Below are 15,896 nucleotides of genomic sequence, written 5' to 3' on the forward strand. Positions count from 1 at the left end.
TCTATCTATCTATCTATCTATCTATCTATCTATCTATCTATCACATGTATTCTATCTATCTATCTATCTATCTATCTATCTATCTATCTATCACATGTATTCTATCTATCTATCTATCTATCTATCTATCTATCTATCTATCACATGTATTCTATCTATCTATCTATCTATCTATCTATCTATCTATCTATCACATGTATTCTATCTATCTATCTATCTATCTATCTATCTATCTATCTATCACATGTATTCTATCTATCTATCTATCTATCTATCTATCTATCTATCTATCACATGTATTCTATCTATCTATCTATCTATCTATCTATCTATCTATCTATCTATCATCTATCTATCTATCTATCTATCTATCTATCTATCTATCTATCTATCTATCTATCACATGTATTCTATCTATCTATCTATCTATCTATCTATCTATCTATCTATCTATCTATCTATCATCTATCTATCTATCTATCTATCTATCTATCTATCTATCTATTCTATATATTACATATCGATCTTGCTGTTTGTTCTACAGTTTACTGATGCAGATAACGTGCTGACCAATGAGCAAGCAATACAACTGCTTGTGGCGGAGAATAAAACCTTGGTCGCCCCCATGTTGGACTCCCAGACGGGTTACTCTAACTTCTGGTGTGGAATAACACCCCAGGTAAGACAAGGTAGTAACAGTGACACCTGCTGGTGAGGCATATGGAAAGTAGTAAACAAGGGTTGCCTCCTATAAGTGGACTTTAAGTGTATATACACCCTGACAATGAACGTCTCTTATTTGTTATATCTGTTCGATAGGTGTGAACAAATACCTGTTGAACCGCCAGAAATATCACTTAACATTGTTTTCAGCTCTCTCTCTCTCTTCGGGGGAGAAGAGGGGGAGGTGTTCTTGTAGTTGTGTTCTAGGGTGACACTTCTTCTTCATAGATGCTGTACAGTGGGTTAGTGTTGTCACCCTAGGACAGGAAGTCATTTTTCTATGTAGTAATATTCTCACTGTCATGTTGATAATCCACCTTTGTGAGTACCTGTCAATTTATATTTTACCTTATTGTTGAATAAAACTGATCTGCACTAGGAAAAGGCGCCCCCTTTTTGTCTTTTAGTGATCCCAGTCTCCCTGACTGTCTTGGGGCTGCTTCCTGCATAGATGCCAAAACATTTAGCTCTCTATGAGAGACTGTGTATGATCTACCTCTGGCGCTTCCTGATACACCACTTCTCACTGTCATGTTGACCCAATTACTTTGGTACTTTGTAATTCTCTACAACGTTGCAGGAAACAGGAAATGAGAGATTTCTACTGGAGACACAGACAGCAATAAAAAGCTGGTGGGGTTTGTAGTAGTTATTATTGCAGCACTTGTCCTCTGATGGATATGTTCTCTCACTTGCTGTCCTGGTGATAATATTATTATTATTATATAGGATTTATATAGCGCCAATAGTTTGCGCAGCGCTATACAATATAAGGAAGACATTACAATCACAATACAATTTAAGACAAGATGGTAAGGAGGGCCCTGCCCGTGAGGGCTTACAATCTAAAAGGGAGGGGCAAGTGATACATGAGGAGGGAGCTGTGTGGGGATGATTGTTTGAGAAAGTGATTGTCACTGGGCCAGGAAGTGAGGGTAATCTCCCCAACAGAGCCATATAGCAGTAAATACCTGGAAGAGGTTTTACCTCCTTCCCCCTTCCATCTAAAACTGCTTGGACCTGTACGCTGATGTATGAATTCTCTCTTTTGTTGTAAGGGATTTTATCGCCGGACGCCAGATTATTTCCCAACCAAGAACCGCCAAAGAACTGGCTGTTTCCAGGTGCCCATGGTCCATTCCACCTTCCTCCTGGACCTCCGTAAAGAAGAGAGCCACAAGCTGGCCTTCTATCCTCCCAGTCCTAATTACACCTGGACCTATGATGACATCATCGTCTTCGCCTTTTCCTGCCTGGCATCAGGTACATCACTTTGTCTCTATAGTCCTGGCGTTGACTCTTGTTGTCCATCTCGACCTGTGCTGAGAGAAATGTAGAGGTTGCCGTAACGTCTTTCTGAAATTGCTGATTGCCGGGCTGTCCGGGGCTTCAATCATTTCTGGGTCTTACCCGGAACAAGCAGATCTTGATCTACATACTTGTTCAGGTCTGTGACCCTGAACGTATTGAAGTCATTGGGTCAGCATTAGAGGTGCACTGAAAAGAAAATGTTAAAACCGAATGGAAAAAAAAATGTTGGACTGAAACCAAAAAACCCGCTCTCCATTCTGACACGCTGTCACAGTAGGCTGAGCAAGCAGTGCGGGAGAAGAGCTCAGCCTCCTGTGACAGCGCTGGCTGTCTCCGCCCACCCACTGCTCTCCTGATCTGTCACAGGAGGCTGAGCGGTGTAGGAGAGACCCCGGCCGATCACATCACTCTCCTCCCGCACCACTCGGCCGCCTGTGACAGTTTCTCTGGAAAGAAAGCAGGGATGCACCGCCGATATGTTTTGGCGGCTGATATATCCCTAGTCAGCATGACAATCTGGCAGCTGGAAATACAAGTTGCCAAGCTGTCTTTGGCTTTACCGCTTTCAGGGACTTTGACCCTGGAACAAGGATGAGGATTAGAAGTGTGGAACTGCATGCTTGTTCCTCTCATAGGGGTCTATTCACGAAGCTGCCGAAGGATCTAGCCGTAGCTTCGGCCGATCCTTCGGCCCCAGGACATTGCTGCAGTTCTCCATCAGGTCCATAGGCAGAGGGCTGGTACAATGCTGGTTTACTATTGGCTATTGCAAATTGAAATAGCCAATAGTAATGTACCAATGCATTTCAATGGGAAAATTTCTTTTTTTTTTCTATTCTGACATCACTATGTGTCAGAATAAAGAAAAAAAAGACACAGCAGTGTTTCTAGCTCGGTCATTCACTCAGCTGCCCTCGGCAGCTTAGTGAATAGACCCCTTAGTGTAATTGGATCAGCATCACGGCCAGGTACCCAGCATTTTCAAAAAGAGAGGTCAGCAGTGACATGCTGGCCGTTTTTCTCATTACAGTTTTTCCTTGAAATGGTTGTTACCTGTGCGTTTTCTTTTAGGAGTACAGGGCTACATATGTAACCAACACCGCTACGGTTATGTCAACATCCCAGCCCTGCCGCATCAGGAAATTGAAGACGACAAGCTGAATTTTGTCCACCTTACACTGGAATCTATGGGTGAGCAATTACCTGCAGGACAATAAAATGTATCTAAACCAAGAAAAAATGTCATATATTGCAGCTTACCAGACCATAGATTCAGTGTCTTTACATTGACAGACTCTAGAAGTCTTTAACCTCTGGGTTATACTGCCGCCTACATAAGGGCTGGACACTGGCCAACAAATAAACTTTAGGCCAGCCCAGGCTACCGGCATTACTCGGTTATTTGCTAGTGTTCTAGGAGGATGGACATCTATTATTCAGCTCTGCTGCTATATAGACAAACCTATTGTTATGCCATCCCTTTTTCTCTTTTTTAACTTTTTCTTCACTCAAGACTCTTCTCCATAAAGCTGTTGGAGGTTTCCCCTCTAACCAGCAGCTTGTCAGTGCAATCGTCCTCAGCCTGGCTTTTGGAGCACTGCACCTGGACCCCACTGAACTGAACGTTGTGGAATGACCTTGAAGTAACCCTACTCCTGAATGAAATGAGACCATTTGGCTCTTATTGATGCAGTGTGCACAAGATTTCGTTCGGATATGGTCTGTTCCCACTGGGGATCTGGCCGCGTCTCACCTTAACAAGGCACTTACTTTACAGGTGGAGGATGCACCTGGTTTTTAAGGACCCAACTGAGAAGTAGTTGGAAGCTCTTTCCAGAGCTCTGTCCTCACTGATCGGTCCTGCTCTACACCTAATCCTGGCTGTGACTTTATTTGTGAAACCATATCTGCCTGGTCTATAGTTCTTAAAAGAGATCCAACCCCTTCTGTTGGTGATCCCTCGCTTATTGAATCAAGAGATGAATGAAGATGGTTCCAGCAAACCATCTGGTTGGTTCCAGTTAAAGTTTGGGTGAGGGTTTGCTGGAAGCCTTCGGTCTCATCTTTCGCATGTGCCTTATGTCGATGCATATGCAAAGGCTAGTACGCAGTCAGTTTAGTGCCTTACTCTTGGACCTCCCCTCTGTACCTCAGGTGCTCACCAGGGTGTTGTCTCTAGTATTGGCCCAATTGCATTCTCATGGCATCCCCATTGTGGGACTTAGACAACCTCCTGTTGTGGATCAGTTGTTGAGGGCTCTGTCAGACAACTTATCTCTTACTGTTCAGACTATATAGAGGTTTGGATGAATACTCAACCTTTAGAAACCTTCACTAGAACTGACTTATCCCCTTGAGTATCTAAGTCTGGTCCTGGACACATCTCAGACCAAAGTCTTTCTTTCCCAGGAGAAACTTCAGATTCTCTGGTCTCAGGTTTGAATCCTCAGCTTTGCCAAGTTTCACTCCAGACATCTGCATTGCAACATTCTATTATCGTGTGACTAGTCAGTCCCGTCTCTGGACAGGCCAATTTGGTTCACCATAAATAGCAGGCTATCCCTGGCTTGGTGGCTCAGAAATCCAGCTCTGTAGTCAGGGACGTCTATTCTTGTCTTTTGGAAGATTCTCATGATGTACGCTTTCCTGTTGGGCTGGGGAGAAATTCTAGGCAGATTGTCAGTGCACGGGACTTTGCAGTCCCTTTAGCCTTGGACCACCCTGTTGGAGGGTCATACAATCTGGGTTTGGTTGGAGAATGCCAGGGTGGTGACATACATCAACCATAAGGCCTCGTTCACACCAGATGCAGTGCGTACTTTTTTGTGGGGCAGGAGGGGGCGTGACAGGCCATTGAAGTGAATGGCACCGTAGCCACGCCCTCCAGCCGCACGGGATCGCAAGGCACATTATGCCTGCGGTCCGGTGGGATAAAAATGCTGCAAGAACTATTTTGATCGCACCGGACCACAGGCATAATGTGCCTTGCAATCCCATGCGGACGATCGCATTGCGGCCGGAGGGCGTGGCTACGGTGCCATTCACTTAAATGGCCCACGACGCCCCTTCCTGCCCCAAAAAAAAGGGAGCCGGCCGCAATGCGACTTTTTTGTCAACCTGGAAGGACCCTGTGAGCAGTGGCGTAACAACCGGGGGGCGGCCCCGGGCGAAAAGATGAAGGGGGCGCCGGCAGAAAATGGCACTTTTGGCTAAATGCCGAAAGTGCCATTTTCCTGCCGTTTTGTCCGCGCAGCCGTGATTTCTTTCCTCCCCGCTGGGCGCTGCTCTTTGTCCCAGCAGGGAGGAGAGAAAGTGACAGCCGGCCGAGCGCAGCGGGAGGAGACCGCCGTGATCGGCCGGTGTCTCTCCTCCCACACCGCTCAGCCGCCTATCACAGTCCGGCAGAGCGGTGTGGGGGCGGAGACAGCACTGTCACAGGAGGCTGAGCTTTCCTTCCTACGCCGCTCGCTCAGCCTCCTGTGACAGCGTGTGTCTGTGTCAGAGAGGAGAGCAGGCTACATACACTCAGTGATCGCTGAGTGTTTGTAGATAATTGAGGACATGGTATGGTTACTATATCCTCAATTATGAATGAATGGGAAGTGATCTACATCCCCTCCTGTTCATTCATAGTTGTAGTTATCGTAAACATACTATATTCTCAAGGAACAGGAACACTCAGTATAGAGGATTTCTGTTCATTGATAACAGGGGACACAGAAAATGAGAAGAGACTGCTTTGGCTTTGCATTCCACCATCTCTAAGCGGCTCAGACAGACCATCATTCAAGTTTATGGTCTCAAGGCTCAGATTTCATCCTTTCCTGTCAAAGCATACTACACTAGATCAGTGAGTGCTTCTTGGGATTTTCAGGATCAAGAAACTGTTTACCAGATTTGCAAAGGTGCCACATGGCCTTCTGTTCACACTTTCTCTAAGTTCCACCATGAGGATATGTCGGCCTCATTTGAAGCTAAGTTCAGATGTAAGGTCCTTCAGGTGGCTCTTTGAGCTACAAGCAGTCTCCAGTTCTGTTGGGGTTTTTGGGGTATGTTAGCAATTGTTTGCTGTGGTCTACCCATCGGTTGGGACTGTTTTTGGCGTCCTGAAGGTTACAGACTTTCTGCGGCCCTCAATGGACGAGAAAGAAAATAGAATTTTTATCCTCATTGTAAAATCATTTTTTTGGGGTCAATTAAGGGCCACAAGTCCCACCACTCTGTGTTCATGATCATGCGCTCAGTACTATTTTGCTTCAAAACTGGTCATGTGGGTAGTTGGAAGGGTTATCCTGGGTTGGCCTACAGTTTTTGTTGTTTGCCAATGTCCAATGTTCCTGTAAGCAACAGTATACTTCGGAGGTTAAAGGCTTCCCGTGTCCCTCTGTGACCTCCAACATTTTACGGTGAGAACAAAAATTCTATTTTTCTTCACTGCCACCCACACTGCTTCAGTAGCTGGTCAGCTTACACATTTCCCTCGCTACAGGTTTCCTTTAACAGCACTATTCTGCAACCCATAATGCAGTGCAGATGCCTCTTAGTAGGTCACCGGGAACCAAATAGCATTGTGTGATAAAAGGACTTGTATCTTAAGTGTATCTGTGCTCAAACCTCTTTTTTTCTTAGGTTTGTATAGAGAAGCTGATGGTTAAAATTTTGTTAGTTTCTTATTTTTTTTTAGCTCTCTGTGTGCTGTTTAGGGAGAATTCCCTTCACTTCCTGTGCTGGAAGCACAACAGGAAGTAATGGGAAATCCCATTTTGGTTGTCAGAAGAACAGGTGTCCCCATTGGAAGATTTCCCCTCTATTCCTTCTCTGCTGACCACTGTTGGATTTCCCATGACTTTCTAGCAATGGTCACCAAGACAAACAGAGAGGGCGAATCACTCTAGCAAAGACAAAAACAGCAATAGAAACCTGACGAGTAAACAAAAATTATATATGACAGGAGGAAATGATGGAACCATATTGTAACTATAACTCTCTGCTTTCCTGCAGTGGAAGGATATCCATTTATTTCCTCCCAATATGTGACTCCTCTGCCAAAGCATCCTGACAAAATGGAGTTTGATGAGGTAATATCAAGTGTACAGAATATTTTCTGCTGCCTTAAAGCTGATCTTCAGGAAACCATGGCCACATGACACAGTGGGCCCCAGGTCTTCTATCTATCTCACTGAGAAGGGAGGGTCTTTCTTCTGATGCCCATGTTGCAGTCTGGTTGGCATGTGGCAAGGTGGTCCTCTTAGGGTTCAGTAGACTGAAGTGTCAGGATGACAACACCATGAGGGGACCAGTCAGCGGCAAGGACAGACTTAGGTGCTGGATTACTGGTCTCTACTCCTTGAAGAGTGCCAGCAAGAGACAAAAAGGGTTTAAAGGAATGTGGATGGGTGGTAGAGGGCGGAGGGGGTTGGAAATATTGGCCTGGAGCTGCCCTTTAATTACGATACAGTTATTGGTTACCCCTCTCACAATGCATGCCCAACTTATTCTGTTTTTAGATACAGAGTCTTGGTTCTGTATGTTGGAACACAAATGTATCTGACTAGCTGTACCCATCACGGGCAACTTCTTTAGTCCAGTATTACAATAGCTGTACCCACCACTGCCATCGTCTTTAGTCCAGTAGTACACTAGCTGTACCCACCACTGCCATCGTCTTTAGTCCAGTAGCATGCTAGCTGTACCCACCACTGCCATCGTCTTTAGTCCAGTAGTATGCTAGCTGTACTCACAACGGCCATCATCTTTAGTGCAGTAGTACGCTAGCTATACCATCCACCGCCATCTTCTTTTGTCCAGTAGTACAATAGCTGAACCCACCACCGCCATCTTCTTTAGTCCAGTAGTACACTAGCTGTACCTACCACCGCCATCTTCTTTAGTCCAGTAGTACGTTAGCTGTACCCACCACTGCCATCGCCTTTTGTCCAGTAGAGCACTAGCTGTACCCACCACTGCCATCGTCTTTAGTCCAGTAGTACGCTAGGTGTACCCACCACCGCCATCTTCTTTAGTCCAGTAGTACGTTAGCTGTACCCACCACCGCCATCTTCTTTAGTCCAGTAGTACACTAGCTGTACCTACCACCGCCATCTTCTTTAATCCAGTAGTACGTTAGCTGTACCCACCACGGCCATCATCTTTAGTCCAGTAGTAATACGCTAGCTATTATATTGTATAATCAAGCCCAACTTCAGCCAAAACTTGGAAAGAGTAGACACTTCTGTCAAGTTTCATTACTGTCTGTGATCAGGAGATTTTATGTCACTTCCTGTCTCTGTGATGGCAGGAAAAAAAAAAATGAGAGGTGCCGTTGTCACAGGAAATCTAGAAGGTAAAAAAATAACCCGGTGAGTAAATGTTCCTGTCTGGACGGACTGGTCTACTGACACCCCAAGCCTTCTTTTTCTTTCCTCAGGTATTTCTGATTAATCTGCTCCGCCGCCCTGAGCGTCGGGAAAGAATGTTGCGCTCTCTTTATGAGCAGGAGATCTCCTGCCGTGTGGTGGACGCTGTCGATGGAAGGTGAGCACTTTCTTCTTTGATTTTGTCCTGCCGTTCCTTAGAGTAGAACCGGTCAGGGCTGCAGATCATGATATGAAGAAATAGACACTGCATTATTATTCTGGGAAGCAATTTCGGTATAGAGTACAATGGGCATACATACAAGGACACAGCAGGTTATTCAGCATAGTGCCAGCTCCAAAGTCAATGAATAATAATATAAAGCATAACACATTGCAGACAGGAATACAATCTCAGCATACCAAAATCAACAGACAGCCCACCCTATCCAGTATGAGGCAAATACATACATGACATATTTTTTTACAGGTATGCTGCATGAATGGGAACATATAACAAAAATATAGTATGCCTTTCTCAAATTTGATGCCAAAAAGTGGAAATACATTTTAGCAACACAAGAGTGTGTCAGTCTTACCTATAAAGAAATGTGTAATTCTGTTCAGATAGTCTTGTCATCCTGGACCTGCCAGACAGCAAAGCCAAGTCAGTGACTTCACTTTATTTTCATTGTTGTTAAGCAATATAACCTGGTCACTGTCTCCATTCTTCTGATTGGACAGTGAAGGTGAATGACCACGCTGATAGATACCCTTCTGCATTCAGAATATGAACATACCCTTCATAAACCTGAATGTTCCTGAGACAGTTTAAACTGAACATACAATGAAAAAGATGCAGAGGTTCCCTTCAGTATAAAGTGCATGTCAGACATTAGCAGATCCAGATATACATTTTAAACTTTGTCTGAGTCCCCACCTCCTACCACCTCTCTAGTGTCTCTATTGGTTGCTTTATTTATTGGCTGCCTCACTGACCAAAAGAGGAGCTCTGGAGTTGTGGGTATGGCCAAATTCAGCATTAAAGGAATGGTTGCACGGTTGCAGCTGCATGCATCTGTGGATCTGCTGACTGTTTTGACATGACGTTTTCACTGTTGTTGGCCTCTCCATCTTTACATCATATCCTCAGTTTGAGTTGTCTAGATTTATGAAATGTCTGCTTTAGGGCCTTTTCATAGTTGTCCATCTGAATGCAGCAAAACTGATTTATTTTGCTGCATAAAGATACACGTCAAGTAGAAATCCCATGTTTTCCTATGTGGCTGGTTCACATCTAAGCACTGCAGTTTAGTGTGAGTGGGAATAGGGAAACTACACTGAGTGGCCAGATTATTATGACCACCTGACGTTTGTAGGCAAATTAGCTATAATTTTGCGCTGAAGTTGCTAGAGGGCCAGACCATTATAAATAGGGAAGCAGGTTGTTTACCACGACAGTAGAAGTGATTTGTTTCTGAAGATACGGGTAAACAACGCGATTTAACAGCCTTTGAACGTGGGATGATTGTTGGCACTCGGAGCCATGGAGCGAGTATCAGCAAAACAGCAGAATTTGTTAAATGTTCAAGAGCAGCTGTTGTTAAAGTGTTTAAAGACCGGACTGTCAGCCGAAAATCTGGGTCTGAACGTGCGAATTGTGGCCGTCGGCGACTAGTCAACGTTAGGGCGAAACGGAGAGTGGAAAGACTGGTACAAGACAACAGAAGGGCAACAGTGCAGTGTCAGATTCCTCGCATCACCTTTCAACATCTCGTGGAGTCACGAGGCGGCCCAACGAAGTCATCTTGTGGCCCAACGAAGTACTGATGGGGTGGTCATAATAATCTGGCCACTCAGTGTATATTGGCCCATTTACACCTAGTTGTGTGTGTTACCATACACAATACAACATACACAGGATGGTGTGACTCCAGTTTAATTGGCGTGCACCTTTAAGATGGCAGGACTGATGAGTAATGACTGGAGGAGATCTAAGCATTTCCTGGAGAGCGGAATCTAGTATATGGCCTGGTTGGTATAGGTACTGTTATTTTATGTACCTCTAGTTTTTATTTATTTATGAATAATTTAATTTTAAAATAATGTATTTATTTGATTAATTTGTCTGTCATTATAATATATGGAGTATAATTGTGTCTGTAGGTAACCAGTGAAAAAAAATGTCTGTAACTGTCTAATATTTGATTGCTGTTCCTCAAATCCCTCCAGTGCCTTGAACAGCAGTGACATCAAACGTATGGGCGTGAATCTGCTACCGGGATTTTATGATCCATTCTCAGGTCGGACTCTTACCAAAGGGGAGGTGGGCTGTTTTCTGAGCCATTACAAGATCTGGCAAGAGGTAATGTTGGCCATTTTTATTAAATGAAGCCTTATAGTCCGTTAATACAATGCATGCTGCATTGTAGGCAGGGCTGGATTTCCTATTAGGATCAGTAGGCCTATAGGCAGTAGAGAGGCAGCTTTTCTCTCTGGAGTGATTGGTGCACATTTTTTTTTATTCCATCATTCAGAGAAACAGTCATCCCGTAATCTTACTTAACACATTGTCACAATATTGTAATGCAGGTAAGGACCATTTCCTGTGGCTGGATTCACACCTACGAGAATGCAAGATATGATATGTGGTGCTTTGTGGTATCCATCATTTAGAATGCACAAGTACAGTAGCTGACAGTCTACTGACAAATCTAAACAATCTATTCAATTTGTATCAAATCAGGCAGTACAATTAGATCGTGTAGCATATAGTCAGCCATAGGGCTAGAATTATAGCGAGGATTAGTGTTAGGAGTTACAGGGAATGCAGTGTTAGGGTTACATTTATAGGGAGAGTTGGTGTTACAGTTATAGGGAGGGTTAGTTTTGGAGTCAGATTAATAGGGAGGGTTAGTGTTAGGATAAATGGTAGGGTTGAAGTCATAGAGAGGGATAGCTTTAGGTTGGGGACTAGAGGTAAGGTTAGTATGAGGGTCATAGGGTTAGTTTTGGGGTCAGATTTATAGGGAGGGTTAGTGTTAGGATAATTGCTTGGGTTGAAGTCATAGAGAGGGATAGCTTTCAGGTTGGGGATTATAGGTAAGGTTAGTGTGAGGGTCATAGGGTTAGTTTTGGGGTCAGATTTATAGGGAGGGTTATTGTTAGGATAAATGGTAGGGTTGAAGTCATAGAGAGGGATAGCTTCCAGGTTGGGGATTATAGGTATGGTTAGTGTGAGGGTCATAGGAAGGGTTGGTGTTAGTGTTACAGGAAAAGTTAAGGTTAGATCCATAGGGAGAGTTGGTGTTACGGTTAGAGTTATAGACAGGGTTGGCGTTTGGGTCAGTTACTGGAAGGATTCTGTGCCAGAAGCTACCAGTGCTGATCTTCTTCTGCTGAAAGCCAATGTATTTAATAGTTTAAAACAAGTTCTCTAGAACAATGTCCAAGGTCATTTGTCACTTACAGGATGTCACAAATGAAAGCAAGTTGCTAATTGGCTGCTATAGGAAGCACCTATAGCAGCCCTTCATAACTACTAATAACTAACAGCCCCGCATATGCAGACAGCCATTTTGATGTTAGGCCTCCCACACCCACATATATGCCGTAACATTGAGATCACCAACAGCAAAGAGGCTATAAACGCTGCTGGGCCACCAACAAGCCATGGCGGCATGAAGTGTTGGTAGAGTCACACCGAGGTGTGTGCCACTATGAAAAGAGCAAGGAGAGGTAAGGAGGGTCATATGGCAGGCTCTTAGATATAAATACACTTTATTGTAGTCCTTTGCATAGGAATTGTCTAACTTGTCTCACATATCCTTGTTTTCATCATCAGATTGTAGATAAACAGCTGGAAGTGACTGTAGTGTTTGAAGACGACGTACGTTTTGAACCGTTCTTCAAGAGAAAGATGATCCGTCTCTTGGGTGATGTTCGTACAGCCCAGCTGGATTGGGACTTGATGTAAGGTGTCACTTACTACAGATAAATACAGGATAATTGACTATACAATATGCGTATCCTATAGTAACCAATCAATTTTCTTTATTGTTGTCAGAGCACTGAGAAATCTCTGCCGATTGGTTATCATGAGCTCATAGTCTTTGCCATACTACTAATAAGGCTGTTAATGTTCCTTATGCTCATATCACTTTCTGGTAAGACTCCAGCTAACCATTCATCTCCCGACAGATACATTGGGAGAAAACAAGTCACGACAGACCCTGAGAAGGAGGTGGAGAATGTGCGGCATTTGGTGGTGGCAGATTATTCCTACTGGACCCTGTGTTATATGATCTCCCTGCAAGGGGCACAGAAATTGCTGAATGCTGAGCCATTATCGAAAATGCTCCCGGTGGACGAATTCCTGCCAATTATGGCGGACACACACCCAAAGTAGGTATCCTGGAGCACGTAGAGGTGCCACACTTTACTAAACTTCATGAATCTTATATATTGTAACGCTGGCCACGCACATTGCACTCCGATAATACCAACTACTCGTTTTAAAGGCAACCTGTGTTGAGGGAACTGCATTTGCCATTGCTTTGACCTCCTTCTGAAAACTCAGATTCCCTGGCTGCCACGCTTACCCTCTGGCATTACCTCTAGTCACTGATTTAAAATGAATATTGATATCTGCTATTCTAACTTTGCATATTCTGGGACAGAACGCAAAGCACGAAAGCTGAGAATAGGCAGCTAGCTTGCATTTTGAGAAGCAAAGGCGGCCCCCGTTTTTTTTTTGCCTAGAGGAAAAAAGAACTCCAGGTTTTAGAAACGTTAACCTTTAGCCCTCATTCGCACTGGAATCGGCCGGCGCGTACAGCTGCGTGCAGGGCCGTACCGAGCAGCTCCCGGGAAGGACAGGTGCTGCGTGTGATTAGTACGCAGCCCTTCTCTATGGGACTGTCTGCTTCCGAGCCAGGAAACACGGACCTGCACTTGCGGTGAGCGTAGGGGGGCGTACGGCCGCATAGACCCATAGAGAAGGACGAGGGCTGCGTACTAATCACACGCAGCACCTGTCCTTCCCGGGAGCTGCCCAATACGGCCATGCACGCAGCACGGAGCTGTACGTGCGGGCCGATTCCCGTGTGAATGAGGGCTTGCAGTGGAGACCCCTGCTCGTTTAGGTCTGCAGCGTAAAAAAAAAATATACTCACCCAATCCTCAGTCCCGTGAGAGTGACCGCTCACCTCTCTCCCCCTCCGCTTTGGCATGTCCCTCAGCGTATTTATGTCTAATAGACCTGTCCCTTAAAGAGGCTGCAGGGATCAGGTGAGAATATCTTGCTTATTTTTGCTCCTAGACTTAAACAAGCACTTAACCCTTGCAGTGCCGGGGTAGCCCCACTGCAAGGGTTCATCTTTCCAAAACCTGAAGTCCGTCTTTAACCACTTGCTGACCGGGGTATTAAACCCCCTTCCTGTCCCGGCCATTTTTCAGTGTTCAGCACTGCGGTACTGTGACTGACATTTATTCCGTCATGCAGCGCTGTACTGAAATTAATTTTATACCATTTTTTAGGGACAGATAGAGCTTTCTTTTGGTGGTATTTATTCACCACTGGGGTTTTTATATTTTACTATATAATGGAAAAAAGAACCGAAAATATTGGCACCCCAAATTTTGGGTAAAATATAAAAGTCGGGGTCATGTCGGGTAAATAGACACCAAACATGTCAAGCTTTAAAATTGCATGCGCCCGTGAAATCGCCAAAAATACTACCATGCCTAAATTTGGCCATAGGCTAAGCTTTAAAAGCTTTTACCGCTCATCAATGTAGTGTTATCAGTGATTGATGGGCCCAGAATTATTTCTCACACACTCACATTCGCGGCGATATGTAACATGGGTGGCGTAATTGTTGTTTTCACACATAGGCACACCCGACGCATATTTACGTTTATAAGCGTGTGCTTGTGGGGGACTTAAAAGTTTTTTGGGTGTTTTTTTTAATGTTTATTTTAATGTGGGACTTAAAAAATGTTTTTCACTTAACTTGATTGCTATATCTAATAGGGGGCTAACAAGCCCCCTATGTGATAGCCAATATACACTGATAGGTCCTCTTTATGGAGACATCAGGGGTCTCTAAGAGCCCTAATGTCACCTGGGGACCCCCAAAGAAGCGAATGAAGCAGAGATCTTCAGAGAAATGACAGCTAAAGGCAGAAGTGATGTAATATACATTGCTTCCGCCTTTATAGAGATACAGAGAGAGGGAGGAGAGATCAGCGGTGGGGGAAATGCTGATCTCTCCTCCTGCTCAGTACGGGCAGTCTCAGTGGCGTTCCCGGGTTCGCAAGAGGGACAGCGGAGCCCGGGATAACCGGCAGCGACGGGGCAGCGCTGCAGAGGAGAGGGGGGCGCATTGCACGATCATACAAGCGATCAGCCGTATGCAATGTAAAGCGCTGCGTAAATTGTGAGAGCTATATAAATACCAGTAATAAATACTAGGGATGCATCGATACTGGATTTTCGGTATGAGTACCAATATTTTTTTCCCGATACCGGAAGTTCCATTAAAGGAGAACTATGAGGCGAGTGCTTTTCACTCACCTCATAGTTCTAGCCGACCTGTGACAATGAGACTGTCACAGGTCGGCTCAGTAGATCGGGAAGTGAGCGAACACATACCGGCGTTCGCTCACCTCTTGATCCTGTCACGGCTCTCTGCCGTGACAGGGGAGGGGCTGTATTCCCCTCTCCCCGCTCCGATCCGCCAGCTGTAGCTCGCGGTATACTGCGCTTAGGGTGACGGGAGGACGTAAGTTTGTGTCCTCCCGTTACCCTAAGGAGAACTATGGGGAAAAGCCTTAACCCCATAGTTCTCCTTTAAGTAAGCCTGGCAGCGTGTAATGTCTCGCCGCCCGGCTTCCTTATTAGCAGAGAACCCGACTCCATGCTGCCTCGTCACCAGGTGACAAGGAAGCATAGAGACGGCTTTCTGGCCAATCAGAAAGCTGGGGGCAGGTAATGACTCGCCGCCTGCCTTTCTGATTAGACAGCTTCCCGACCAATCGGGAAGCTGGACGGCAAGTCATTACACGCCGCCTGGCTCCCTGATTGGCCATAGAGCCGGCTTCCCAGCCAATCAGGAAGAGGGGGGTGGGGATTCATTATCCGAATGTATCTGCTAAATAACCCGGTGAATGTTCTATCTACCCCTGACTTTCTTTTCTTTGCCTTTTGCCCACCAGTGAGAAGTATAAAAGCTATTTCTCCAACCGAAACTTGAGAGTGTTCTCTGTACAGCCACTCCTCGTCTTTCCAATCCATTACACTGGAGAACCCAACTGGCAGAGTGACACCGAGACCTCCACCCTCTGGGATGATGACAAGGTGCGGACGGATTGGAGCGGATCGCAGAAGACTCTTAAGGATTCAAGGAGAAACGTACATAGCGGGATGCAGTCCGTGTCACGAGACGAACTGTGATTTAAGACATTCAGTGAACAGTTTTCATTGGTGCTTGGTACATCTATTGTAGC

General features: G+C 45.0%; 1 protein-coding gene across 1 annotated transcript in view; it reads left to right on the top strand.

Annotated features, from left to right (window-relative positions):
* The window catches only part of LOC108802361 (probable inactive glycosyltransferase 25 family member 3), a 30,582-nt gene extending 14,686 nt beyond the window's left edge, over positions 1 to 15,896 (top strand). The window contains exons 4-12 of the mRNA XM_018574224.1: positions 545 to 679; positions 1,782 to 1,986; positions 3,106 to 3,225; positions 7,036 to 7,112; positions 8,462 to 8,568; positions 10,620 to 10,752; positions 12,232 to 12,359; positions 12,588 to 12,791; positions 15,606 to 15,896. Coding sequence (XP_018429726.1) covers positions 545 to 679; positions 1,782 to 1,986; positions 3,106 to 3,225; positions 7,036 to 7,112; positions 8,462 to 8,568; positions 10,620 to 10,752; positions 12,232 to 12,359; positions 12,588 to 12,791; positions 15,606 to 15,843 — 1,347 coding nt within the window. The 3' untranslated portion in view covers positions 15,844 to 15,896. The remainder of the gene's footprint in view (positions 1 to 544; positions 680 to 1,781; positions 1,987 to 3,105; positions 3,226 to 7,035; positions 7,113 to 8,461; positions 8,569 to 10,619; positions 10,753 to 12,231; positions 12,360 to 12,587; positions 12,792 to 15,605) is intronic.

This window comes from Nanorana parkeri, unplaced genomic scaffold (assembly GCF_000935625.1).
Source record: "Nanorana parkeri isolate BGI_ZX_2015 unplaced genomic scaffold, ASM93562v1 scaffold2826, whole genome shotgun sequence".
Lineage (NCBI taxonomy): Eukaryota > Metazoa > Chordata > Amphibia > Anura > Dicroglossidae > Nanorana > Nanorana parkeri.